Consider the following 25,938-nt stretch of genomic DNA (forward strand, 5'->3'; position numbering starts at 1 on the left):
ATTGTTAATTTGTACTTTTTTTGTTCTTATTTCATTACTGACTACTTGTCTTTAGTAATAAGTATTAGTTAGTGTTTTAAGGGTGGTATTTTTGTGAAAACCATAGGCAAAAGTTCCTCGGAAATGTCGTTTATGCTGATGTTTGTATGGAGTTCAGCTGCAAACGAATGTTTTGCGAAAAAGACAATAGGTTTGATATCAAATGTTGACTCATTTTCTACTTGTTAACTTAATGTTATCTATAATATTTTGTGAATAACAAGGAATTATCTGTCATTATAAGAGATTGATATAAATATGTGAATGTTTAATTTTTATTAATAATTATTTAGATTTTTTTGTCTTTTTTCCCCCTCTTTCATATGTAAAAGTGTATGTGCTTATTGGTTCTAATGATGTGTTGGTGGGTAAAGGAAAAAGTAAAAGGAAAAATAGGGAATTGGGGGAAATAGGAACTGTCCATTTGTATAATTGTGTTAAATGTTTTTTAATTGATAGACAAAATAAAGTACATAAAATATATTTGCTAACATATTTGTTGTTGGACATTAGACGTGCCTTATTTAGAATTTTAAACCTACAGGAAATTCCTTGTGTTCGATCTCTAGTGTTGCTATCTGTTCTGCCATTCTGTGTTTTATGCACAAGGGGATTTTTTAAATGCACAATAAGTGATTCTCAAACGTGTGCAGCTATTTACAAATGTACAAAACACAATTCGTAAATACATGGCAGGCAGAATTGTGTTTATGACATAAAACACATTAGTAAATATTTTCAAATCTCATTTTATTTATTTGTGAAACTGTTTACATGTGTATGTGGATCTTAATCTATTTATTTGTGAATTTGATATATTTTTGTGCATCTCAATCTATTTATTTGGAATAATGCAACAATTCTAACCCCTTATTTATGAGCTTGGCATGAGCTTTTGATGGACAGAGGAAAGAGCGTGTGTTTCAGACTTGGCAACCCTGTGATTAATTAGCGCGGCTCCGCCCTAAAGACGTCCTGATTGCCTGAGAGTGTTAATTCAACCTGTTCTGAATTATTAAGATCGTTTAAATAACACTGGCATCAGTGCAGCTGATTTAGAGTTAAGCTGTAGAGCAAGTGTGGGTCTCAACAGAAGTGGTGCAGGGTTTGTGAAAGAGACTCTTGCTTTCTGTCTAGTCTTGGATGATTGCTCTTCATGGCTGTGAGGGAGATTTGTGTTTGGAGAGGGCTCATTTTAGCCCTTTTCCTCTTTGCTGTTGATGGGCAGAAAAGGCCGTAAGTCCATGGGCTTTGACGTGAACAGAAGTGGCCTAGTGTTTATGCTTTTGCAGTTTTAAATATAGCAAAATGATGCACCAGAGTTTTAACCATATGTTAAAGGTTAATTAATCATGTTGTACTTTAGTTTTGTTTATCTTTTTTTCTTTGACACTTAATCCCACATACTTCAACCTCTTAATGATTACTCTCATGCAGCTCTAGGTTTTATGTTGGAGTACCAAATTGTTAACTCGATTCAAGCACATCTTATCTTTAAATGAAATCTGTAATTTAAGAAGCTGGATTATTAAACCTTTGGCAATTTAAGTTTGTGTTGGTGCTGCTAGTGATGGGGACGAGACTGCTTATGCCGAGTCCGAGTCGAGACCAAGTCTTTGAGGAAGCAAGTCCGAGTCGAGATTTTGTCCCGACATATCAGTTTTGATATTGATGAATTAATATCGCCCCAGTTAATAATCAACAGTTAGGCCTACAGACTAAGCTAGATTGGGAGTTGTTTAGAGCAGTCGTTAGAGATGGGGACGAGACCACCAATGCCGAGACCGAGTCTTTGAAGGAACAAGTCCGAGAAAGCCGAATTCGGTCTCGAGACCCCTGTGGCAGCCACTGTCTGTGAATGTTCAATCAACATGTAAATGTTCTGACCTGATTTCCTTTAGTCTCTAAACCTAAACTTCATGATGTTTCCACAGGTTATTCATGGTGACGTTCCCTGCAGTGATTGAATCTGGATCAGACGCCAAATTGTGTGCAAGTCTTCTGAAACCCCAAGAGAGTCTCACAATGACCGTTTCCCTGGTTGATGATGAACATGGGATGACTCAACTTGTGGAGCAGGTTTCTTCAAAGCCATTTCACAGCTGCTTTTGTTTCCAGGTCTGTCATTAGATGCAAGGTATCTCTTATCTTATTTTTTTTTTTTTGTCTGGTTTAACTAAGTTTTCCTACAGGCTCCTCAAGTGGATAAAGATTCTGTTCAGATGCTGAAGGTAGAAGTTCAAGGGAAGGTCTTTAGAGCGACTGAGGAGAGGAAGGTCATGTTTAGACGTTACTTGCCTTTGACCTTCATCCAAACAGACAAACCCATCTACAATCCAGGACAAACGGGTGAGCTGTGAATGTCCCTTGGTTGAATGAGAGGTGGAGGAAAGTTCATTTTGCTACAAGTTCTAATCTTTAATTGCATAATGCACTTGTGTGTTTATTGCTGTTTTTGCAGTGAATTTCAGAGTTGTCACCATGGATGCCAAATTTTTGCCTCTCGATCAGATGGTAAGAGCTGAATATGAACAAAATGCAAGTTTATTGCAGGTTATTTGTGCACAGTTTTTCTCTTTTCTTCAAAGACTTGGCTGCATTGATGTTTATGCTTTGTGTCTTGCAGTACAATCTGGTGGTGGTGGAGGTGAGAACTTGCTCCGGTGCAAGTTTTTGAATGGAGCCAACACAGCTTATTGTATTCTTGCTTTGTTTGTAGTTTTTCCTTTGAGCTGTTAATTCTTTTTTAAATAGGACAATCAGAAAAACCGGATTGGTCAGTGGACAAACATATCCTCAACGGGTTGGATATTGCAGCTTTCTCATGAGTTAAACCCAGAGGCTCAGTTAGGGATGTACAATCTAAAGGCTTTTATTGGCGAGCAAATGATATCCCAGGTTTTTGAGGTGAAAAAATACGGTAAGTCTTTGTATATAATGTGAAACATTACAACACCAGATCTAAGGTCTTAATCTTAAAACATTATGTTCCTGATTTAGTTTTACCCAAGTTTGATGTGACCGTAAACACACCACAGATGTACAGCGTTGGAGATGTGGGACTGAAAGTTGAGGCTTGTGCCAAGTGAGTGACCTTTACCTTTTTTTTTCTTGCTCCCACATGTCTTGTTGTCTCGCTTATCTTGTTCCTTGTGACCTTTTTCCCAGATACACATATGGCCAACCTGTACCTGGTGAAGCCTTGGTGGAAGTATGCCGTGAGCCGTTTTCATACATCATGGCTCCTGAGTTGACCCGTTGGTGTCTGAATCAAACCGCAGAGGTGTGTGACTCCTGCCTTACAGTGGATTGTTTTTCTTCTGCTTGTACTTGACTTAAATGTGACTCTGTTCTTCTACCAGATGAATGCCACTGGCTGTGCCTCCCTTACCGTCGATACTTCAATGTTTTTCAACACCAAATATGAAAATAAAATGAAAGATGCTCTTCTTGTAAATGTGAACGTCACTGAGGACGGAACAGGTGAGCTATTGGCTGGTCTAAACCAACAGCACATGTATGGAGGAAGTTGACTTGGTAATTCGGTTTGTTTGTTTCCCCAGATGTAATGATGTCAAAATCTGCAACAGTATCCATTACTTTTGAAGTCGGTAAAGTCACGTTTGTGGACCTCCCAGATCATTTTGATCCTGGATCAATGATTAATGGAAAGGCAAGGTTTTCTTTCTTTTCTTTTTTTTCTTATTTCTGTCAGCCTTCACATTTGTTCCCTTTCCTAACCTTGGTCATTCCCAACAGATTTCTGTGTCTCGTTTCGATGGTACTCCAATTGCAAACAAAGTGGTCCATCTCCTACATGGTAACAGCTGGCCCAATAAACTGCTTCAGAATCTGACCACAAACCAGGATGGTCTGGCTAAGTTCTCTCTCAACACTGCTAAACTTCCTAAAGCTGCTCTCAATCTGGTGGTACGATTTGTTCTTTCTTGTGAAATGTAGATTTCTCCCAATCTCTTTTGCATTAAACCCGTTCCATTTGTTCCCCAGGCGAGTGTGACTCCAGGGGTTGTTAATAGTTACAAATTGCCATACTTCACTTCAGATACAAGGGTTGTTCAGCTTCTCCATCCTGATTCCTCCAGTAACCCATCTAGTGCACTGACTATAGTGAAGCTCGAGCAGCCGCTTAAATGTGGTGCTACGTTTCCAGTGACCGTGAAGTATTTATTTGTTGGAGAGGCTGGTGACTACAGCACTGACATCGTCTATATGGTGAGATAACCAGAGGTTTTGTCTATTTTAAATGAACCTTGTTGCCAGTTTTAAGCACCCGTTTGTGTTGTCAGGTTTTGTCCAGAGGATTGATCGTCCTCCATGGATTTGAGACTGTCAAAGCAAAGGCTTGTGATTCGGTAACTAGCGGCTCAGTATCGTTCCAGCTATCTGTCAGTGGTGATTTGGCTCCAGTAGTGCAGATTCTGGTCTTCTGCGTTCTGCCCAGTGAGAATGTAGTGGTTGGTAGTGCGTTGTTTGACACCGAAACATGTCTCCAAAACCAGGTATAATTTTATATGGGTATAAAACCATATTTTGACTTAAAGTGGGGAATAGTGACGTGTCCTACAGCGTGTTTGCGTCTTGTTCCAGGTGTCTCTACAGTTCTCTCCTGCTACGGCAGTTCCAGCTGAAGAAAATGTTCTGACTGTCTCTGCTGATGCAGGATCTCTGTGTGGCATCAGTGCTGTAGATCAGAGCATCCGGATCATGGAGCCAGGAAGACGCCTGAGTGCTAAAATGGTATCCATGTGCAGTTGATTTTAAATTCTTATTGGTCTTCATTCACTACAAAACTCGAAAAATTAGAATCTTGTGCAAAAGTAAGAATTATTACCAGCTTATGAACCCCAAATTCAGAATCTCAGAAAAGTGTGTATACATGAAATCAATTAAGCTAATTTTTAATGCAGAGATGTTGGACCGCAAAGTATAATTGTTTGTCTTTTTCATCTTTTATTTAGAATTACTGTAATTCATTTTTGCACAATAGTCTAATTTTTCACCTATATAAACTTGCCATAACATGCCAAACATTAATGCATTTAATCCATTTTCCAGAAACATGACAACACTGTTTTATGGTCATAGGTGTTTGACTTGCTCCCGGTGCGATCGCTAGCAGGTTACCCAAAAAATGTCCAGGATGAACCAGAGTGTCTAGGCTTTCGACCCCGTCCAGCAATTCCAATAAATCCTCCCTCCATTGCTCCTACAAATCAAGCCTACACAACCTTCAAGGTAGCGAATCATTCATGACCACGTAGTCAACGAATAATATGGAGTCAAAGACTTTAAATCTGTTTTGGGTTGTTGCTATGACAGAGTATGGGAATGAAGATCGCAACAAATCTCCCTGTACGAGCCCCTCCGTGCCCGTTGTTTCCCAGATTCCCAGAAGGTAGGTCTATGCGGATGGGAAATTCTGCATGACTTGCCTTGATGGGTTATTCCACGTTCTTTGTGGATCAGCAAATTGTTGTTTTTAATCTTTTTATAAATGAAGCATGTGGACTCTGGTTATTCTGCAGAGACTAAGAAAGTGCGGGGTAAGTGTTTGTAAAGTTGCTTGTCTCTCCAGTGATGAGGTTTCGTGGTGGTCCTGTGCCCATGGCTGCGGAAGCAAGGCCTATGGCAATGGCTTCTCCTGAAATGGCTTCTCCAGAAGACGAAGTTCCCCCTCCAGCAGATTCTGCAGTTTCTGCTTCTGTAGTGACTGTCAGGACTTATTTTCCAGAAACATGGCTCTGGCAGCTTGCTCAAGTGGGGTTAGTGAAGCATCTTGTTCCTTCTAAAGCTACCTGCCGGCATATTTTACTTATCATTTCTCTCTTGTGCGGTCCTTCAGAGACACTGGATCCACACAAGTTCCCCTCACTGTTCCTGACACCATCACCACATGGGAGACTGAGGCGTTCTGCCTGTCCTCTAAAGGTTTTGGTCTGGCTCCTCCTGCTCTGCTGACGGTCTTCCAGCCCTTCTTCCTGGAGCTCTCCCTGCCATACTCCATAGTCCGTGGAGAGTCTTTTGAACTGAAGGCCACAGTCTTCAGCTATCTGTCCAAATGCATCATGGTCTGTCATGGTTTATTTATATAATGGCTCTGTATAGAGAAGGTCATGTATTTTTGCTCCATGTGCTCTGTTTCATTGGCAGGTTAAAGTAACTCCAGAGTCATCCACAGCCTTCTCCCTTAAACCATCTACTGAACCATATTCATCTTGTCTTTGTGCTAATGGGAGAAAGACGTTCAAATGGGTTCTATCAGCTTCAGTTCTTGGTCAGTTTTGGATAATCTCTAAATTAGTGTGTATATAAGATGTTGCTCACTTCCTGTCTGTCACTGCAGGAGCCGTCAATGTGACTGTCAATGCTTCAGCTGAACCATCCCGGACCCGATGTGGCACTGAGGTTGTGACTGTGCCGACGAGAGGACGCATTGACATAGTCACTCGAAGTCTACTTGTCCTAGTAAGTGTTAACAGCCTTCTGGAGTTTGATCACGGATCTCAAGCTGCTTTACTGATGTGGTGTTCTTGCATTTTATAGCCTGAAGGAGTTGAACGGACCAACACCCAGAGTTGGCTACTGTGTCCAAAGGGTTTGTTTGCACTCAATGATACCCAACACATTCTCCCTGTACAGTCAAACATTAGCCTATCATTTAATGCTGAACCATTCTGTTCTGTCTGCAGGAAAAGTTCTTTCTGAAGACGTGTCTCTGACGTTTCCAAAAAATGTGGTTCAAGGGTCAGCCAGATGTTCAGTTTCAGTCCTTGGTAAAGCATTTCATTGAGTAGCAATTTACATGTGAAACTTGGTTAATCACTGTTTCTGATGTGGGTTTTATGCTTGACCTCTTGTAGGGGACATAATGGGTCGTGCGCTGAAGAATCTGGATCGGTTATTACAGATGCCGTATGGCTGTGGAGAACAGAACATGATTGTTCTTGCTCCCAATATTTACATCCTGTTGTATCTGGAAGTCACGGATCAGCTCACCACAGCCATCCGAGAGACTGCCACAGGCTTCCTTCAGAGCGGTATGATTGACAATCCACTTTACATATGTAGGGGATTTAATTCCAAGGAGGTTCAGTCCTGCTTTTCAATTGGAGTGCCAGATTGTTTAACTCCTGACCAATTTACATGTTGCATTTGGACTTATCAGGATACCAAAGACAACTGAACTACAGACACAACGATGGTTCTTACAGCACCTTTGGTAATGATGAATCAAATACATGGTGAGTTTCACACTGTTCTTTTGTGTATAATTTGTGGCACCTATTTTGTTCTAAGTTCAGTTTGACTTATTCTCCATGGCCAGGTTGACTGCCTTTGTCATGAGGACTTTTGGTCTAGCGAGGCAGTTTATCTTCATTGATCCACATGTCCTGCAGAGTGCAAAGGATTGGTTGATCAGCAAACAGGGTTCAGACGGTTGTTTCATTCAGCAGGGAACTCTGCATCACGTTGACATGAAGGTGCATTACATGGTTCTTAAACTATGCTCCAACCAATGACTTGGTGTGATGGTTCTTCTAAATCAGTCTATGGGATGTTTTAGGGTGGAGTTGGTGATGAGGTGACCATGACCGCCTACGTTGTTGCATCGCTGCTTGAACTAGGTGTCCCCACCACGGTAAACTTCTTCAGTAGTTGTTTGAGCTCCTTGCAGATGACCTTTTTCTAGCTGTTTTCTGACCTTTGCTTTCAGGATCCCGTAATTACCAACGGTCTGTCATGCTTGAGGCCTGTTGTTGGCAACCTGGGAAACACTTACGCCACGGCTCTTCTGGCCTACACCTTCAGTCTTGCTGGAGAGACCACCACTCGATCACAGCTTTTAGCTAGCTTGGAAAACAATGCAATTTCTAATGGTGAGATACCAGTCTCTTGATGGCTCATCAGGTTCTTTTGCATCAACTTTCTCTCTATCTAATCTTAAGGTACTAAGCTCCATTGGTCTCAGACGACATCTGGTGATACTCTGGCGGTGGAGATCAGCTCTTATGTGCTGCTAGCAGTTCTCGCTGTTCAGCCTCTCACAACGGCTGATCTGGGCTATGCTAACCGCATTGTCAACTGGCTCGTGATCCAGCAGAATCCCTATGGAGGTTTCTCCTCCACCCAGGTGCCTATGACTACCAAACATGAGTACAATCATTTGAGGAGATTTTTAATCTTGTGCTTGTTTTTAGGACACAGTGGTGGCTCTTCATGCCCTGTCTGTGTACGCTGCTCAAGTGTTCAGTTTGGACGGCTCCAGCTCTGTTACCGTACAGTCCTCTGTGGGAGAAGACTCGCACAGCTTCAAAGTGAATCGGGACAACAGGCTGCTGTATCAGGAGAAGCGGCTGAAGAACGTTCCTGGCAAATATAGTGTTAAAGTGTCAGGATCCTCTTGTGTGTCTGTGCAGGTCTGTATTTTCACCCCCTCTTTCGGTTTCTTTTGTACACATCCTTATCCTACTGTCCTTTTGTTTGCTCTGCACTCATGGTAGGTTGCGTGTTTCTACAACATCCCGACACCTGCTAAAGACTCCAAAAAACTTAGTGTTGCCGCAAAGGTGACTGGAGACTGCCAACAGCTTGAAGTCAATCTCATGTTGGACTTCACGGTGAAGTAAGAACCTTTCACTTTGTGGCCTGAAACCAGCTCATTTTTATGAGATCCTGTTTCTTGATATTGTTGACTAAACCTCTGTATTCCCCCATCACCTCATTCAGGTACAATGGTGTAAAAGCAAACACAAACATGGTTATCGTGGACATTAAGCTCCTGTCAGGCTTCAAGGCAGATACCTCACTGGTTCGTATGTTTAAGATGATTTAGGAAGTTTTAAGATGTTTGGCGCTCTTTCAATTGTGATTCTGTGTGTAAATGGTCTTTTCCCCTCAGCTCGGTTCTTCACCCCAATCGTTTGCTCCGCTAGTGGAGCGGGTTGAGTCTGAAGATGATCATGTCTTGGTATATCTGAAAGAGGTGAGACTCACCCTGAGCATTACTTAATGCCATCTGATGTTCTGTATACAGTATGTGCTGCTTTTCATCCTTTCGGTCTCGCAGGTTCCCAAAGGCGTCCCCATGAGTTACAGTCTGCAGCTGAAACAGGTTCTTAAAGTGAACTATCTCAAACCAGCAGTCATCAACATTTATGACTACTATGAGCCAAGTAAGCTTTCATCCTAATCATGCTTTAATATGGCTGAATTCCCAACTTAACTTGACTTTCCTATTCCTCTCTCAGGTGATTCGTTCGAGACCACCTATACGTGTCCCTGTCCATGATTGTTTCAGTACTGGCTGTAGGACATGTGACTTAAATAAAACTGCTTTTATACAATCAGTTCTCTTTGCCTCCTTTTGTTGCCAATCTGAGACATTTGTTTGAAGCAGGAAGTTGGTGTTCATGATTTATTTGTCCTGTGACTCACAATATGATTGAATAGTAGTTCAACAAACATGAAGAAAATGAGCCATCTTGGGTTTTTTCGTAAGAATGATGTACAGCTATAATTAGGGTTGCCCCTAATAGTCAACTAACACTTAGTCTAAGGTTTAGTTGACCAATTTTATTAATCGTAGAAAACTCAAAAGTGGTGAAATTGCAGGTTTTAATGGACAGATTGTTAACTGCAAGAAATGCAAACAATTCACCAATCAATCTGTTATGGTTTATCAGAAGTCGCAACCAGAGTCAAAGGAATTATCCTTCCCTCTGATGATCCTTCACAGCTTTCTTTTCCCCTGTGCACTTCCTCCATAGGCGCTCAAAACATCAGGCCTTAGCCTGGGCCAATGATGGGTGTTTTGGAACCCATTTGAAGGCCCGGCACTGGACTTGGTAGTGAGTGGACCCTTTCAGGCTGTAAGAGTATGGCAGGCCTCTTACATTTAAGGCCTCTGATTTTGAAGTCACAGGTTGAGCTTTGCACTCTGAAAGATTATAGGGACCTCAACTCCCTTTGGAAAGGAGAATAAGGGGATGTTTATTTTAAAAAAAAGTATCACCTGTAGTGAGTAGCTTGGCCTCTTCTCAACTAGTTATTTTTCTAAGCTCACTTGAGCACCAGATAAATGATATGGCAAGTGTTCGGCCCTCTTAAGAGATTCTTTGATATCATCTGTTTGGTGGCCTGAATACAGTAGCTAGCACACATGTCAAGCGGGATTCGTCACTTTTTGCTATCATTTCAAAATAATTATATTTAAAACTAGACCTCTGAGTAATACTGATGATTTTGCTAAATAAATTACAGCAACAACTCCCACTTTTCCTTTTTAGATGAGGATCGTTTTTAGCACAGTAATCTTTGGGGGTGGACTCATTTAAGGTAATACCAGAATTGACTGAATATACCATTAATTTCTTTTACCCCATTCATTTTCTGTACTATTTATCTTAATACTACATTGTGGAAATACTGCAATGCCAACAATGACTGTAAATGACTTGCTTCTGTAGGGTTTCAACGGTATGTGGGGATAAATGTTAGTAGCGAGTCTGAGTTGAGTTGACTAAGTTGTTCACACACACACTCATAAGATTAATTCACAAATGCCACTTCTATACTAATTATATCTTTATCCTTAGACCAACTACTGAAATTAAATATGGTCATTTGAATATAAAATGCCCTTTAGCATAGTTTCTTCCCTACAAAATAATGTTCACTCACCTGCTTAAAGTGAAGAATGTACTTATACATTACAAAATATGTAAGGAGAGATTCTTCAAATACACTCGATTGCAAGTTTAATTGCATGACAAAGAAAGACATGTACAGCTGAATGTTGGTTCATCACAATGGTGCTCGTAGTTAGGGAAATACTCTCCATTCATGAACAGACTGTATAGCATGTCTCTTTCAGGTCCTTTAAAATGTGAAAATGTATCCTTATTTCCTAATTTTAAAATTTGGATGGATTTAAGAATTTTAAGAAAAGATCCTTTTATTAAAAACTAAATTGTCTTTGAAATCCAACTGGTTTTAAATATCTTAACTGATCTTCATACTTTGATTTCTTCATCCGCCTCAGTGAAGCTGTACGGTGTCCTTGTGTGTCTGAAAGATGAAGCTCTCTGTCGCTCCTCTTCAGATCTTCCTCCTCCAAAGTGACGTGTTAGCATGCTAGCAGCCTGTTGGAACTTCTTGGGCTCGATCCCGGCGTCTGCTGTGATTGGACGCCTGATTAAAGTGTTAGTCTCCGGCCCATTATGATCCATCTCAAACACAGAGCTTGGCTCCTCCTCTTCCTCTTGACGGCTCGTAATGAGGCAGCAAGAGCTGTCAATCAACTCCAGAACCTCGCTCATGAGGGAGGGGCCGAGGTCCACCGTGAAGGACGAGAGCGAATCAGATCGTGTCATGGAGACGTCACTGTTCTCCGGTAGGGAACTCTGTCGACTGTCTTCACTGAGCAGTTCAGACGTTTCTGCAAAGCTTTGGTCCAGTCGTGATGAACGAGGCAGCGTGATGAAACCCGAACGATGACCTGTAGGGGAGGAGAAAAAAAACAACACGTGTCACAACATCTTTTACATTAGTTAAGCATGCCGAGATGCACTAAGATAATCAAGTATTGACTATTTACTTTCTTAATTCACATGGTTATATAGTGAATTATTTATCACATCCGCATGTGTGCATTTTGACATCGCCAGTCCCTCTTATTTTACAAACACCTTTATATTGAGACACTTTCTCAATCCAATCAATTCCTCATGAAGAAAATCAAGTCCTATCCTGTATTTTCTCGAACCTCAAATAGGTTATGAACAGCATTCAGCTCATATTAAGGAAACTCTTAAAGTCCGTTCATTATTATTTTTCAGCTTTTGTTGAAAAAATGGTGGAAAAATATGATATATATCCTCTTATGGCTTCCATACATATTCCACCCTCCATATTTTGCCTCAAAGAAGCGTATTTTAGGAAAGATTGTTTTGCTTTGTGTCTATTTGTCATAACATAATACCTTATGTAGCCCTCAAAGTTCAAACCGTATTCACTTTAAAGCCCTTAATCCTGTAATTGTGGACAAATTTGAGCACAGAGGACCCAGGTGTGATGCTAATTTTTATTTATTATAAATGTTATATCACTGTCTTCGATAAAGTTTTGCCTATCCATTTATGGTGTGTTTTTTTTATTTTGGGGGTATTTTTGAATTTATTTACTCCAAAAAGTACCATATTTTCTACGTAAATTGTGCTTATTTTTATGTTTGATTTTTTTTTAACTACATTAAAATATCATTCCAGTAAGTTCTTAGAGCTAATACCTAAAGATGAAGTGACTTTGCTGTCACCTGGTTTTGGCTTATTTTAGAATGCTCTAAATTATAGTTTTTCCCATTCATTTCTATGAGTGCCCATTTTTTACCCAAATACAAGATTAAGGAGTGTTTTTTTTTACCCACTTAACATTGTAGAATGGAAAGAAAAAAAAATTGTGTGTTCAGGAGGCAAACTTAGGAAAAGTAGCCAAGTCTTGTACCGCTCAGATCAAGAGAAGTATTTTTTAAAAATAAATCAAAACTATTTTGCCAACATTTGTCCAGAATACGGTTTTAGGGTTAAACCTGATTCTGTATTCTAGTACCCAAAATTAGTAATCCATATATATAAGGGGTTCAATAAAGTGTCATTTTTTTAATTATTATTTTTATTTATTGAAAGGACAAACATAAATTTGAGAATTAACATCCTTTTAAATCTACATCTTGAATGCAGTTTAAGTCACTTTGGGTAAAAGTGCCTGCAAAATGCATAAATGTAAAAATTTCATATTAGCATCACTGGAGCTAAATAAACCAAACCTGGTGAACATTTGACCAGCTGTACAATGAGTCACATGATTAATTGCGTCTACAATAAATGTAAGTTAGAACTCTTGTTATATTGTCGCTATATGTAATATGTCCAGAGGGTGGCAGTATGAGATCTTTGTGTTGTGTGTGTGTTATATTTAGCTGTCAGTCTTTGAGGATTTTGGATTTCCCAGAATGAGGGAAATTCCAGAATTCCTGAGCCATAAAACACACTCCATTGAAAACAGCACTGCACTTTTCTTCAGTCCCACTCTCTCTGTGTGGGTGTGTGCGTTCGTGCATGCCTGTGTGTGTGAGCAGGTGTGTACTACAATCATTCCTGGTAAAGGTCATTCACTCTTTCCCATTCTTTGGTAATTACAGATCGTATCTCTGTTGTCTCAGCATCTCATGTTTTCAGCTGACATCCTTTAAGAAAAACGCGTCATGTTAAAAACAGCTTAACTGTAGACATGCAGTGCAGACGATTGACCTCACTTTCAAGATTGTACAGGATTTAATGGTTATAAATGCAGTTTTTGTTCATTTCCACTGCAGCGTTCAGTGCAGACTCGTTTATAAAAGGACCAAAACTATGACTAAATCTTTGACGCAATCTTGAAAACGTTGTCGATGATTGCAAACACCCAAATGGTCTATAGGTGTGCCTGAAATCGCATACTGTCCGAGTAGCTATTGACAAGGAACAAAAAAAACGTATGTTCTATATAGTACGAATGTAAACCGGATGAACATCTGCCATAATATTGTAGGACAAGTCCCGTCTGAATCTATTCCCTGAAAATTGAGCAACAAAAGTAGTTGGATATCTAAAAGTTGCAGTCAGCTGTTGGTCAGCTTGTGTGTAAATGTATGTTTTTCTACTTTTTATGTAATTTCTAGGTATTGTAGAAGGCTGATTAAATGCACTGGGATGGTTAGCAGCTGAGTGTGAAGAGGCTGGGATGAGAATCGGCACCTCCAAATCCGAGGCCATGGTTCTCAGTCGGAAAAGGGTGGCTTGCCCACTTCAGGTAAGTTGTGAATTCCTGCCTCAAGAGAAGGAGTTCAAGTATCTTGGGGTCTTGTTAACAAGTGAGGGAAGGATGGAACGGGAGATTGACAGACGGATCGGTGCAGCTTCTGCAGTAATGCGGTCGATGTACTGGTCTGCAGTGGTGAAGAATGAGCCGTAAGGCGAAGCTCTCGATTTACCGGTCAATCTAAGTTCCTACTCTCACCTGTGGTCATGAGCTTTGGGTCATGACCGAAAGGACAAGATCCCGGATGCAGGTGGCCGAAATGAGCTTTCTCCGCAGGGTGGCTGGGCGATCCCTTAGAGATAAGCTGAGAAGCTCTGTCACTCGGCAGGAGCTCAGAGTACAGCCGCTGCTCCTCCGCATCGAGAGGGGTCAGCTGAGATGGCTTTGGCATTTGTTCCGGATGCCAACTCGACACCTTCCTGGAAAGGTGTTCTGGGTGGGTCATACTGGGAGGAGAGCCCAAGGAAGACCTTGGACCATAGACAGTAAAAGAAAAGGATACAGCGACCCCATAGACTTCAACGGAGAAAAGTGAAGTCAATTAGAAGCACTCACTTCCTGATGGCTGAGCAACTGCGTAGGCTCAAACTGAGTTTGAGGACGTAGATGTGACGTGAGCAACCAGTCTGACAGTTGTACGTCTTCTAGTAGCTGTGCCGAGATAAATCTGAATCATTCCCTTCCGAATATTGCAGAGACGGAGAGCGTGAGTAGGAGCAACTTTATGACTCTCTATGGGCTTCTCCCTCGACTTTGTCGGACTTTATGCCTCCATGTCCCCTGGATTGCCCACAAGCTTCTCCTCCTGTCTATATGGTAATTTCTCTACAGTGAAGAGAGTAAGGGCCGGTTCACATATCGCGTCTTTTGCGCGCTCAAGTTCATTATTTCAAATGTAGGCGCGCGGTATGCGCGCTCATAATGGAAGCGATGCGGTCGCGGTGCGACGCGCTCGTTTTTTCCATGCGCGTCCGCGCCGCGTCGAGACTTTTCAGAATACCGCAAGCCCACCATACGCACACAATAGGTCATGTGACAAGAACCAACTGAAGCACAACCGCCCTGGCGCTTTGGAAAATGGAGAATGCGGAGCGCCAAGCGTTTTCTACGCGTTTTTAGGCGCTATATGTGAATCCGGCCTTACGATGCAATCCTTAGGCTATTTTTTACAAAAACGGCTTCTACATAATGTAAGATGGTAATGGAGCCTTTTATACATTTTTGTGTTTCTTTAGAAATAAATACAATAAAACAAATGGATTCTTTAAACGCCTCAGATTTAAAGTTATTCACTGTCAAATCCCAAAATGAATGGGAGTCAATAGAGTTCTAACAGCAGGTGAAGGCTTGCTAACCAATGGCTGCCCCCATGGGAGGTCTGCTTTCCGGGTGCTGGATTACCCCCTTGCCTAGGACACGCTGAAGGGGTTATGTCTCCCAGCTGGCCTGGGAACGCATGGTATTCCCCCCGGGAGAACTGGAGGAAGTGTGGGCGTCTCTGCTAAGACTGATGCCCCCGCGACCCTGCCCCAGATAAGCGGAAGAAGATGGATGCATGGCTAATTAAATATTTGCTTAGTTATCACTAAAGCTCTCTTTACGTTGCTGTAGATCATTAAACCGTTACGCAGCCTTTCGCAGTTTCGTGAGGTTCCAAGTGCTACCTGCAAAGTCATTGCCTGATAAGACATTGTCTCTTTCAGACGCAGCTACTGCATTCTGGCCCCATGGCCTCATGGGATAGTGTTCATCAGATGCGCATTTCAGATTCTTGGTGAAAGTACACTAAAAAATGCAAGGTTTTTCCAACCCGAATGTGGGTCAAATATGGAGAAACCCAACCATTGGGTTCAAAATGTAGCCCAGTGGGCGGATTTCCCCATATTTTAACCAAATTTGGGTTGCAAAAACCCAGCATTTTATATTCAACCTGAAGCAGGTTAAAAATGTAACCCAATGGTGGGATTTGTTTATATTTGACCCAAATTTGGGTTGAAACTTTAGTAGTGGTACTTTTCGTCTATTGTTTTATGAATACTACGAATTCAGACACTCATTTCACATATTGGTTTTATATACTAGATAGCCTAGTAGAGAAGAAGGCATATTCTGACCAAGCGGAACAACCTGCCTGCCTATCTCTTGAAATGAACACGGAAGTGTGACTTAAACTGCAATTCATCGACTGGCTGCAGAAGAGAGCCAATCCCATAGACCCCCATGTTAAATTGGCCAACATTACAGCAGAAAAAAAGTGCAGAAATTGGTTTTGTTCTATAAAGCTAATTTTGCCCTTCATGACAACTTTTACTTTTTTAAATTTAAATTATATTAAGCCTCAAAGTTCTGCATAATTAAGGGTGTGGCCACTTGAGTGATCGGTTGATTGCTGGTGAAGTCACTACTAGCCGTTTGTCAGCTGTCTGTTAGCGTCACGTCTCCTCGGACCTTTGGCTATCTGAGAGTGACGCTGCCAAGATGGTGACGGCCGCCTCGGCCCACTTTGGGCTTTAAAAATGCTCTCCAGAAACCTACAGGTGACGTAACAGACCCTAAGTCTATATTTTTTTACAGTCTATAATTCGGAAGCATCACTAGACAAAACTACAGTGGTGTTTGATATGTTTGGTGCCTGTGTTCGTACCGTATGAGCAGAGCGGCTCGTCAGACGAGCTGGTGGAGGTGGGCAGCAGCGACCTCATCAGGCCATCGTTGGTCATGTTCAGCTGAGGCAGCGAGATGGCGTTTTTAATGATGGGTGAGATGGGTGGCGGGGGGGACGAGAAGTCACGTGACCCTCCCCTCATCCGGGGCATGGGGGGTTTCCTTACGTGCTGTAGAGTTCGAGACAAAAAACGTGTCGTTCTGGAGCCAGTGGGTGAATCTGGGTAACCATCGTTGTTAGCCGATCCGCCGTAGTTGCTCAGGAACGAAGTGTCTCCGAAGACGTCTCCGCCGCGGCCCACGTGCATCGTGTGGCGGAAGTCGCCGAGCGGCGGGCTGATCATGTCCACCGACAGGTCGCTTTTAAACCGCCGTTTGGCATGAGACGTGGACACCAGGCCTTTGATCGCCGGCAGCTTTCCCAGACTCATGACGAGAAATATTGGATTTATATGATCCTTAAAGAAGATCCAAAATGGCTGTCAAAAATATAGCAAGCTGTTGATGATGATGTGCAGTAAGTCCAACAGACGTTGGACTTACTGTAAATGCAGCATAAGTAGTAAATTAATTCCCCAAAATGTGTTGGAAAGATAGAAGGTGTCTAAAAAAAACGTCCAATCAAACATTTACAGATAAATGGGTCATAATAGAGGCTAAACTAATGTCAAATAATCCCCAAAACAGATCCGGAAAGAGAGAGATCGTTTTATGAAGCTATAAAATACCCAGATAAAAACGATAAATGATTCAATAAATGCCAAATTAATGTTGAATAATCCTTAAAACAGATGGTGGAAGAGCATATAAAAAATGCTTAACACTAGTTTGACGAAGCAATAAAATACCCTGATAAGCGAAGCTCAATAAATGCTAAAATAATGTTGAATATATTTTTTAAAAAGTTCCAGAGAGAAAAAAAAATATCAGAAAAATACTACAAAAAAACACACAGATAAATGCAACTAAAACAATGCTAAAGTAATCCCTAGACAGATAAAAAAGAGAGAAAAAAATATTTAAAGAAATCTGAAAAATAAAAAACAAATTCCAGTGATAGTTGAAGGAATCAATCAAATAACTGAATAAATCCAGATTAAAAAAACACTAAATTAATGTGAAATAATTAGTATTAATGAGATCCAAAATGCTCAAATAAATTTCCTAATGCTGTAAGCTTAAATGCATTAATTAAACAAAACAGCATAGGTTAATTAAAAGTGGGTTTTTTTTTCAGATTCAAACTTCTAGATGTGCAAAAAAACACAACAACTCTGTTTGATTATAATACTCTGCAAAAAAATGTCAGTTTTGACAAACTCTCGGCTGTTCTGATACGAGTGCCATCGAGATCGTGATGACAGCACATCTACTAATAAATACCATCTACATATTCATCAAGAGTTCATATAGAGACACGCATTCATCCTGTACTGTACGAGCGCCATCAGTCCGTGAGCCGCTGCCCATCCCGACCCGGAGTTTAAAAATAACCCCGTAAAGAAGCCTAATAGGATTTACCAAGAGTTTAAACACCTTCCAGTGAGCACAAAAACCCTGCACTCTCTCTGATAGTGGAAAAAAATGGCTTTCTTGCAAAAAATGTCTTTAAAAAACAGCACACTGCTTTTAGAGACTTCTTCCAAACATCCGTTTTGCTCCTTCATCACCTCTTATGTCTCTTTTTGAACATGCACTGTTTCTCCAAAGATTTGGCTTTCCGTTAGATTTGTGACTTGCAGCGCTGTGCTTTTTCTTCAGTCCCGGCACACCTGTCTTCCACTGTCGCCCTGATCCGATGTGTTAGTGTTTATGAATCCCACCGCAGGCCGTTCGGCGTCCCAGAATCCCCCAAAACACCCGGTCTAAAGCGCATCAGGCGTGCGTGTGATCCGCTGTGTTTTGTCTGTGAGTCGTCTGAGTTTGAGCGGCTGGGATTGGCCTGGATTAGCGGGATTATTAGTCCCCACTCTCTCTCTCCCCCTCTCTCGCTCTCTCACTTCTCTTATTCTTTCTCTCGCCCGACTGTCTCAATCCATTTAGCCGCCCGTCAGTCAGTATTTTCTGTTCACACCGTGACACGCGTCCTGAGAAAGAGAAAGAGAGAGTAAAAAACAGACAACGTCACTTTCTTTTGTTAAACAATCTTTACTCTGTTAAGCAATAATGATCATCATTTATGCAGCAGTTTCATAGGCTAAATCAATACTGTATTAAACACTGTATTAAAATTAACAAATAGTAGCTAATAGTAAACAAAACATGTAGAGAAAAGAGCTTAATCATTATGAAAATATTGGTCACAATGATTCTCAAATGATTAAATGCAGAACTTGATTGTCTTCATAAATAGTTGTTTTTTATCTTCATGATTTTCCATTTTTGTCAAATAAAATCACTAGATGAAGTGAGGATTGATCAGTATTTTATATTAAGGAAACACTTCAAATAAAAGTTATTTTAAATGGAAAAGCACTCCTGTGACATTAGAGTTAAAGGATAAAGTGACTCTAATGAGCCCCAAACTTTGTTGTCAGCGAGATTTTCCTGTCGCCCTTTTAATTTACACAGTTAGTGTAGAGAAACAGCAGCATCTGGCTCTATTTTGTCTGCTTGTTTACATGCTTTAACATACACACACAAACACTTGTCTCCATCCATCCAGACTGTTGTTGTGTTTAATTACAACTGTGTGAGTCTCTCTCTACACACACACACCCACCCACGTTCAGCCCATCAGACAGACTGAGGAAGCGAGAGGGAACTAAAGGAAACAATCTGTGTGTGTTTTTCTGTTTCTTTCAAACATGCATTAATATTTATACGATGGTCTCAATTTTCTTGTGATGAAGTGTGCTGTTTTCTACTATTTTTTTCTTAATCTGAATGTAACAGATCCTCACTGTATAGTGATGATTGACAAATGACAATTCAACCGTTTTCACACCAAAATCAAAAGAAAGAAATACAAAATTATATTTGGCATAGCTATAGAAAATTAAGTCCAAACTAGTGCGATATGTATGCTGACATTATTTTAATAACGATACAGTTCATTTACACCAAAATATCCTTACTGCAAATGCAAAATAATCTCATTCTCATTGCTGTAAGGGGAACAGTTGTTTTGTGACGACATTTATGACATATTCGACAAGACAACTAACGTTATTGTCTCTGTTGTAGGAAAAAAGCAGTTCACAAACACAAAATGAACCATGAATCATTGACATTCTGCCTGAAAACAAATAACATTTCGTTTGTTTACTTACAATAATTAAACGCGATGATTAACGTTATACTTATAGCGAATAAAATAACCAAACATGGATATTCACCTTTGTTAAAGCCTTTTAAAATGTAATTCACGCGAGCAGTTTATTTTATTTTTGAAGTAATAAACATCAAACTTACCAAAAACACAGAATAAAGTCAAAGTTTCAGACTCAGAGCGTTGATGAATAATTCTCCAGAGATCGCTCAGCGCCATGCGCGCACCCGCTACTGGTCGGCCGCGAGCCGATGATGACGCGCATGCGCAGTGGGACAGACACGCGCCTGCAGAAGCATGCTCACTTTTGACAAACAAATATTTGTTTTGTTATGTTTATCTACGAAATGTTTTACAGGACATATGTAAAGGCTACATGACTTTAACAGTATTTTTTTATTTTATTATTTTTTACAAAAGAAAAAAAGAAAAGAAAACGCAACCCATATCAGGCTATTTATGTTAGGCTACTAACAAGGGTTAGATCCCTTCTCACTCGCTCTACAACATGTTTCCTCCCAGTCAAGAACAAAAACAAGAAGAATAATATGTTCTGTTGTTTCTTTTTCCTCTTTTCCTTCTGATTCTCATCCCAGTCACCTCCAAGAAAAACAGTCTCCGGCTGAAGAAATATTCATATGAAGAGAAAATGTTTTTTGGACTTGGACGCCGGACAGACGCTCTCCAGTGAGGACAAAATTACACTTTCACCTTCACTTCTGCACTACTTCCACTCACTCTCACACACATTTATATCACATATTAATTTAATTTAACACATTAATCTCTCTCTCTCTCTCTCTCTCTCTCTCTCTCTCTCTCTCTCTCTCTCTCTCTCTCTCTCTCTCTCTCTCTCTCTCTCTCTCTCATGCTGGTGACCACAGACAGACACACCCTGAGCCTCCAGCCAAACGCTCTCGCTGCCCACACTGGCTTCCCACAACACTTTACAACCTTCTCACAGCATCCATGCAAGCTTTACTAGCGTCTGTGGGGTTCGTGAAGCCTCAGACTGTCCAGACGTCAGACGAGGATCCATCATGGCCCGGGTTATGCTTAGAAATGGTTTTGCTGGAGTCTTCTGGTGTGGGCTGATGGTTTTCATGTTCCCAGGCAACATTCAGACTGATCAAATATAAATCACGAAGTCACTATGGAGGACATCTGCCATCAGTTTTGAACTGACTGCTGAAAAATCACATCAATTTCCATTTCCCCCCAACGGATTTATGCTTTCAACGTTTATTATTAGTATGAGTGTATTTGAGGTGTTTCATTCATCAGGGTGCAGGTTTCCCCCACACACTCATCCGTGAACACGTCGTCACGCTGACACAATCTTTCTCATGGGAAACAAACAGATAGGCTACTCTATCCTCATTTGGATGAGGTCACGCACTGCTTTGGGTATAAATGAGTAATATATCATGATAGTATGACATTGAGTTAATATTCCAACATTTCTATGGCTGATGTGGTTTTCAATTTAAAGTGGATTATGATTATTTAATAGTTTGTCCAATCAAAGCAGTAGGCTAAATCTCTGATAAATGTTGGTGTCTCCTGGAAACGCTATTAAGGTTCGTTTGGTGTCGGGACAACCGGAGCGCTCGGGAAAGCAGCTCGGGACAGAAGCGCGGGGTATGTTTCTGAGGAATCAATCACAGCTGAAGGAAGTTCACAGTCTAAGCAGATTTCAATGCAAATGAACCAGTTTAAGAGCAGGATTCCTCAGCTTCCTGAACGCCGTCTCCCTGGTTTCGTTTTCCCAACCGTCCAGAAGAGAGTCCACACACACCAAACACTTACAGTGTAAAGCTGCACATTCCTGCACAGATATCAGCATTTTATGGGCCCCGCTAACAGGAAACGTTTCATAACTTTGGCTAACGTTCTGGCATGGTTTTCTCAAAGTTATGAACAAACAGTCCTCCAGTAACGTTACAGTTATTTTCAACTGCCTTGCCTCTTTTCTCTTTTTCTTCAAAACTTTACACACAAATCCAAGAGTTGCACACACTAAATGCGAACTGCCTCACATCCCTTGAAAAATGAAGCCCTGCATTCAAAATATCACAAAAAGTAAACATTTGTCTAAATACCTTTGCCAGCATATTATATTTGTGGATATATCATTTACACATGGTTGTTCAAAGCCTAAAGCTATTCTTTCATGAGCTCATATGTACATTTCTGTACAAGATTGAAAGTAATTGGTAGATTGATGTAGAAAAATTCATGGTAAACGCGAAAGTTGTTTACTGTAAGCTTTTGTGGTTGAGAATGCAGACTTACACAGACCAAAAAACCTATAACTTTGGTCTATTTATAGGCCTGATTGTTTGGTGTTCGGTAAAGCCATGAGTGTTTGCACATGTGAGGAGTGTGTGTCAGGCTCTGATGATTTACTGTGGCATGTAGTGTTTGAAAAATGAAATCAAGATACTTCAAGTTACATTTTTGTCTGTTACATAGAGAATCAACTTCCTAAACTTACTACACAATCCTGAACAGTGGGTGTGACCTGAAACATACTTAGCTTTTTTATTCTGGATACTCTTGTGTGCAATTCTGTCTGTGGCCATGTTTCTGAATAATAAATATAAAATTTAAGACACAAAAAGACTTGAGGTTGTTTGTGTTTCAGAGGATTGATCCTTTCATTTTGTTATTTGAAATAAGCAACCATTTGATTTAGCTACCAATAAAACACCCATATATGTTAATTCATATTATTCTGCGTAGCCTAGTAAAGAATCAATGACTTTCACCTGTGACAGATTGATTGAGTTAATTGGCAGCTGCAGAGAAAACTGAGGCTTGTCACAGAGAGGTGGAGCCATTCTAAATTACATCTGTATAAATTTGGATGGTAGCACCACAATGTGTCATTGAAACAAGCTTAGCAATAATGGAGTTTTGGCAGGTTGGATTTGGATTGGTGTTTATCCTTGCACTTGGATTTTCTGAAGCACAATGGAGAGCAAGAGCAGCACATAATCAGAGTCCAAGTTCGTTTAGGCCTAGAACATTCGCTCAAGCTCCTCAACAGGCTGAATCCAGGATGTCTTTGGTTCCCAGTAACATTGCATTTGCACCACAAATGTTTCCTGTCCAGACACAAGTCAGGACTGACTCTGGAAAGTCTTCTCAAGATCTCATGGGTGTTCAATTAAAGGAGCTGTTGCAGGGTCCAGTGGCGAAACTGACGTGGAGCTTTCCAAGTCTACCTGAGGAACCACAGCAGCCAGATGTTCCTTTTGAGTTGCCTAATCCTGTCCCTGCCAACAGTGTAGCTGCTCAGTGTGGAGAAAACTCTGTATATGTGGAAGTGAAGAAGGACTTCTTTGGGACTGGACGCCCATTGTTGTCCTCTGGTTTCACACTGGGAGGCTGTACTGCAACTGGAGAGGATTCTTCTGCTCAAGTGCTGATCTTTGAGTCTGAACTGCATGGATGTAGCAGCACATCATTGGTAAGGTTCTGTTGTGAAAATCCTAGGTATTCTGTACCATCCATGTGACCGTTCTGTTAACCTTTCTGTTTAGGTGACTGAGGATGAGCTTGTCTATAGGTTCAATATTATCTACACCCCACAAGAGGCTTCATATGGTGTTCCTATTGCGAGGAGTAGTAGTGCAGTGGTTGGTATCGAGTGTCATTATCCAAGGTGAGGATTCAATGAATTCATGTTCACTGGATGTTCTAATCCTGCAGTTTATGGGCAAGAGATGACTGCTTGTTTAACTCCCACAGAACACATAATGTGAGCAGCAATGCCTTAATGCCCACTTGGATCCCATATGCCTCAACTAAGGTTGCAGAGGATGTGTTTGTCTTCTCCCTCAAGCTCATGACTGGTTTGTGTAGCCCATACAGATTTGTAGTATGGTTGTGAATAAACTTTGCTAAGACTTTTGTTTTCTTTGCAGATGACTGGAGATTTGAGAGACCTTCTAACCAGTACTTCCTGGGTGACATGATAAATCTTGAAGCATCTGTGCTTTTGTACAACCATGTTCCCATCCGTGTGTTTGTGGACAGCTGCGTGGCTACTGCAGTCCCTGATGTTGCTTCTGTCCCCAGATACTCCTTTATTGAGAATAATGGGTAAGAGGTGCTACCTCATGTCTCCCAGCTTCCAGAAGGGTTGTGATTTCTAACTGGGTTCTGTTCACAGGTGCCTGGTTGATGCCAAGCTCACAGGCTCCACGTCTCGCTTTATGCCCAGGACTCAAGTTGATAAGCTGAGGTTTCAGCTAGAGGCCTTCAGGTTCCAGCAAGCAGACAGTGGGCTGGTATGCATGTCCTGTAGTTGTACAACTCTTTGTATATGATATCCATGGTTTACAAACAATTGTCTCTGCAGGTCTACATCACATGTGTTTTGAAGGTGGCTGCAGCAACCTCAAGCCCTGAACAGAAAGCTTGTTCCTTCTCTTCTAATGGGTATGTTTCCTGCTAGATAAGTGTACATGTGAATTAGTTGCATTCCCTTAATTGAGGGTTTGTTCTGTCAGGTGGGTGTCTGCAGATGATTCTGACCAGGTTTGTGGCTGCTGTGACACAACGTGTAGCATCAGAAGTGGAAGTGATCAACTGCTTACAGGTATGGACTAACACTGATAATTTATTGTCATTCATGGCTTTTGTTCTCACTAATCATTTCTTCCACAGATCTACGCTGGGAAAGAGCATCTGTCGGCCCAATCAACGTTAAAGAATATGGCCATGGCCAACAATAATTAGACATGTCATGAGACTTCTGGTGGTTTAATAAATGTTGTGAATATACTTGTTAGTTGTCTTTTACTTGCACAAATTCTACATTTATCCAGTTTACATGGTTTCTATTCAGATTATGTACCTTTCTAAAAAGCCTTTCTATTTAGATGTCCCCACACATAGACCAGGCCATTTGTTGGACTTGGACTTATTCCAACACAAAAGGGCATTTCAATAGCTTCATATACTTGTGCTTACTAGATGATTAACCATTGTGGTTCAAGTGTGTATGCTGAAACCATTTTGTGCTTACAATTTACCAAGTAAGGACATGAAACTTTGAGTGGTACTAATATACCCACCCTTTTTATGGGGGCTTTTGCACCAGAACCTTTTCATAGTTCCAACTATTGGCGGTAGTACCTTGATTTTGTTTTGTTCATTCCAAAAGAGGTATAGGAACGTCTGTGTTAGCTAGGGTTGGGTATCGTTTGAATTTGAACGATTCTGATTCCGATTCCTTGTTTCGGTTCCTAACGATTCTCGATTTCGATTCTTTTAAGAGGCAGGGTCAAAAAAGTTTAGCTAACCAACGGTCTTTCTAAAGGAAATACTCCTTCTGTCACAAATACTTGTCACAAATTTTGCATTTTGCTGAGATTTCGTTAATTTTTAGAAAAGTGAAGCCACACTTTGGACCGCCGACGTAAGCTACTCATGTTCGACTCGTGCGGTTATGCCAACACTTCCGGTAGACGCTTCTTCGTTGGTGTTGTTCAGCGGTTTCTTCTTCCGCTCGGCGGACTGTGAATATCGAAACTAGGAATTGAAATTTTAACTTTTGAACGATTACGGGATAAACGAAAAGTTAGTCCCGGTTCCAATCGATACTCGATACCCAACCCTAGTGTTAGCACATATTTTAACCTATATATTTAGAAACTCTAGGAATGTAAAACAGTGATAGATAGACATCAACCTTTATGCTGAGGAGAGAATCCATTGCAACTGAGGGGCCCAAGTGAAATAAGTATTTCTGCTAATCTAGCAACATTGGACATCCACCACATGATATGTGCTTATAACTTTGCATTACTGTCTACTTTATGTATAACAGGTCCATCTAAAAACATGAGACAGGACTATTCGACTACTCATAAAATAATGAGTACATGAGCACTGTGTGCTCTGACGTGGTCAAAATAAGTCACAACAAGTGGTGCTTATGTCACTTCTAGTTCCTACTGGCGGTGTAAATGCAACCAGGAAAACATTCCCAGGGGAACCATTGGTTTGAAGGGGCGCTACCCTGGTGGCTAGTTCCTAGAACTACCCGATGCGAAAGCCCCTTATGTCACCAA

At 41.0% G+C, this 25,938-nt stretch overlaps 3 protein-coding genes and 1 long non-coding RNA gene across 4 annotated transcripts; 2 read left to right on the top strand and 2 right to left on the bottom strand.

Moving 5' to 3' along the window:
* The first annotated feature begins 1,084 nt into the window (after nt 1-1,084).
* Nucleotides 1,085-9,404, top strand: LOC120490170 (pregnancy zone protein-like). The gene is made up of 34 exons (XM_039687592.2): nt 1,085-1,275; nt 1,974-2,157; nt 2,232-2,388; nt 2,501-2,553; nt 2,666-2,686; nt 2,794-2,959; nt 3,040-3,124; nt 3,208-3,322; nt 3,402-3,522; nt 3,603-3,712; nt 3,799-3,969; nt 4,048-4,272; nt 4,347-4,559; nt 4,648-4,797; nt 5,146-5,295; nt 5,380-5,455; nt 5,636-5,822; nt 5,903-6,128; nt 6,211-6,334; nt 6,404-6,525; nt 6,604-6,655; nt 6,750-6,833; nt 6,921-7,097; nt 7,226-7,301; nt 7,385-7,541; nt 7,625-7,699; nt 7,775-7,937; nt 8,007-8,191; nt 8,259-8,477; nt 8,562-8,683; nt 8,788-8,869; nt 8,960-9,043; nt 9,128-9,233; nt 9,309-9,404. Exons 1-34 carry the CDS (start codon nt 1,196-1,198, stop codon nt 9,347-9,349), a joined length of 4,359 nt encoding a protein of 1,452 aa, XP_039543526.2. The 5' UTR covers nt 1,085-1,195; the 3' UTR covers nt 9,350-9,404.
* Nucleotides 9,405-10,800: 1,396 nt separating this feature from the next.
* cdc42ep1b (CDC42 effector protein 1b) lies at nt 10,801-17,692 on the bottom strand. Its single transcript, XM_089128145.1, has 2 exons — nt 16,562-17,692; nt 10,801-11,557 (listed from the first exon to the last, which is right to left on the bottom strand). The coding sequence occupies exons 1-2, from the start codon at nt 17,010-17,012 to the stop codon at nt 11,073-11,075; spliced, it is 936 nt and encodes a 311-aa protein (XP_088984271.1). The 5' UTR covers nt 17,013-17,692; the 3' UTR covers nt 10,801-11,072.
* Nucleotides 17,693-18,349: 657 nt separating this feature from the next.
* LOC148981966 (uncharacterized) lies at nt 18,350-20,136 on the bottom strand. Its single transcript, XR_016154285.1, has 2 exons — nt 19,996-20,136; nt 18,350-18,668 (listed from the first exon to the last, which is right to left on the bottom strand). It is a non-coding gene; the product is annotated as an uncharacterized LOC148981966 (long non-coding RNA).
* A 2,593-nt stretch (nt 20,137-22,729) lies between these two features.
* LOC120490211 (zona pellucida sperm-binding protein 3-like) lies at nt 22,730-24,646 on the top strand. Its single transcript, XM_089128146.1, has 8 exons — nt 22,730-23,327; nt 23,401-23,522; nt 23,609-23,712; nt 23,785-23,962; nt 24,033-24,150; nt 24,222-24,301; nt 24,373-24,461; nt 24,530-24,646. Exons 1-8 carry the CDS (start codon nt 22,764-22,766, stop codon nt 24,595-24,597), a joined length of 1,323 nt encoding a protein of 440 aa, XP_088984272.1. The 5' UTR covers nt 22,730-22,763; the 3' UTR covers nt 24,598-24,646.
* Nucleotides 24,647-25,938: the final 1,292 nt, after the last annotated feature.

The sequence above is a fragment of the Pimephales promelas genome, chromosome 3, assembly GCF_988280905.1.
Source record: "Pimephales promelas chromosome 3, fPimPro1.hap1.1, whole genome shotgun sequence".
Lineage (NCBI taxonomy): Eukaryota > Metazoa > Chordata > Actinopteri > Cypriniformes > Leuciscidae > Pimephales > Pimephales promelas.

Coding starts and splice junctions, on each gene's coding strand:
- LOC120490170 (XM_039687592.2), top strand. CDS start 1,196: ATGGCTGTGAGGGAGATTTGTGTTTGGAGAGGGCTCATTTTAGCCCTT. Junction 6,335..6,403: donor TCTATCAGCTTCAGTTCTTG/GTCAGTTTTGGA, acceptor CTGTCACTGCAG/GAGCCGTCAATGTGACTGTC. Junction 9,234..9,308: donor TTATGACTACTATGAGCCAA/GTAAGCTTTCAT, acceptor TTCCTCTCTCAG/GTGATTCGTTCGAGACCACC.
- cdc42ep1b (XM_089128145.1), bottom strand. CDS start 17,012: ATGAGTCTGGGAAAGCTGCCGGCGATCAAAGGCCTGGTGTCCACGTCT. Junction 11,558..16,561: donor CGAGCCGCTCTGCTCATACG/GTACGAACACAG, acceptor CCTCCCCTACAG/GTCATCGTTCGGGTTTCATC.
- LOC120490211 (XM_089128146.1), top strand. CDS start 22,764: ATGGAGTTTTGGCAGGTTGGATTTGGATTGGTGTTTATCCTTGCACTT. Junction 24,151..24,221: donor AGCAAGCAGACAGTGGGCTG/GTATGCATGTCC, acceptor TTGTCTCTGCAG/GTCTACATCACATGTGTTTT. Junction 24,462..24,529: donor AAGTGATCAACTGCTTACAG/GTATGGACTAAC, acceptor TTTCTTCCACAG/ATCTACGCTGGGAAAGAGCA.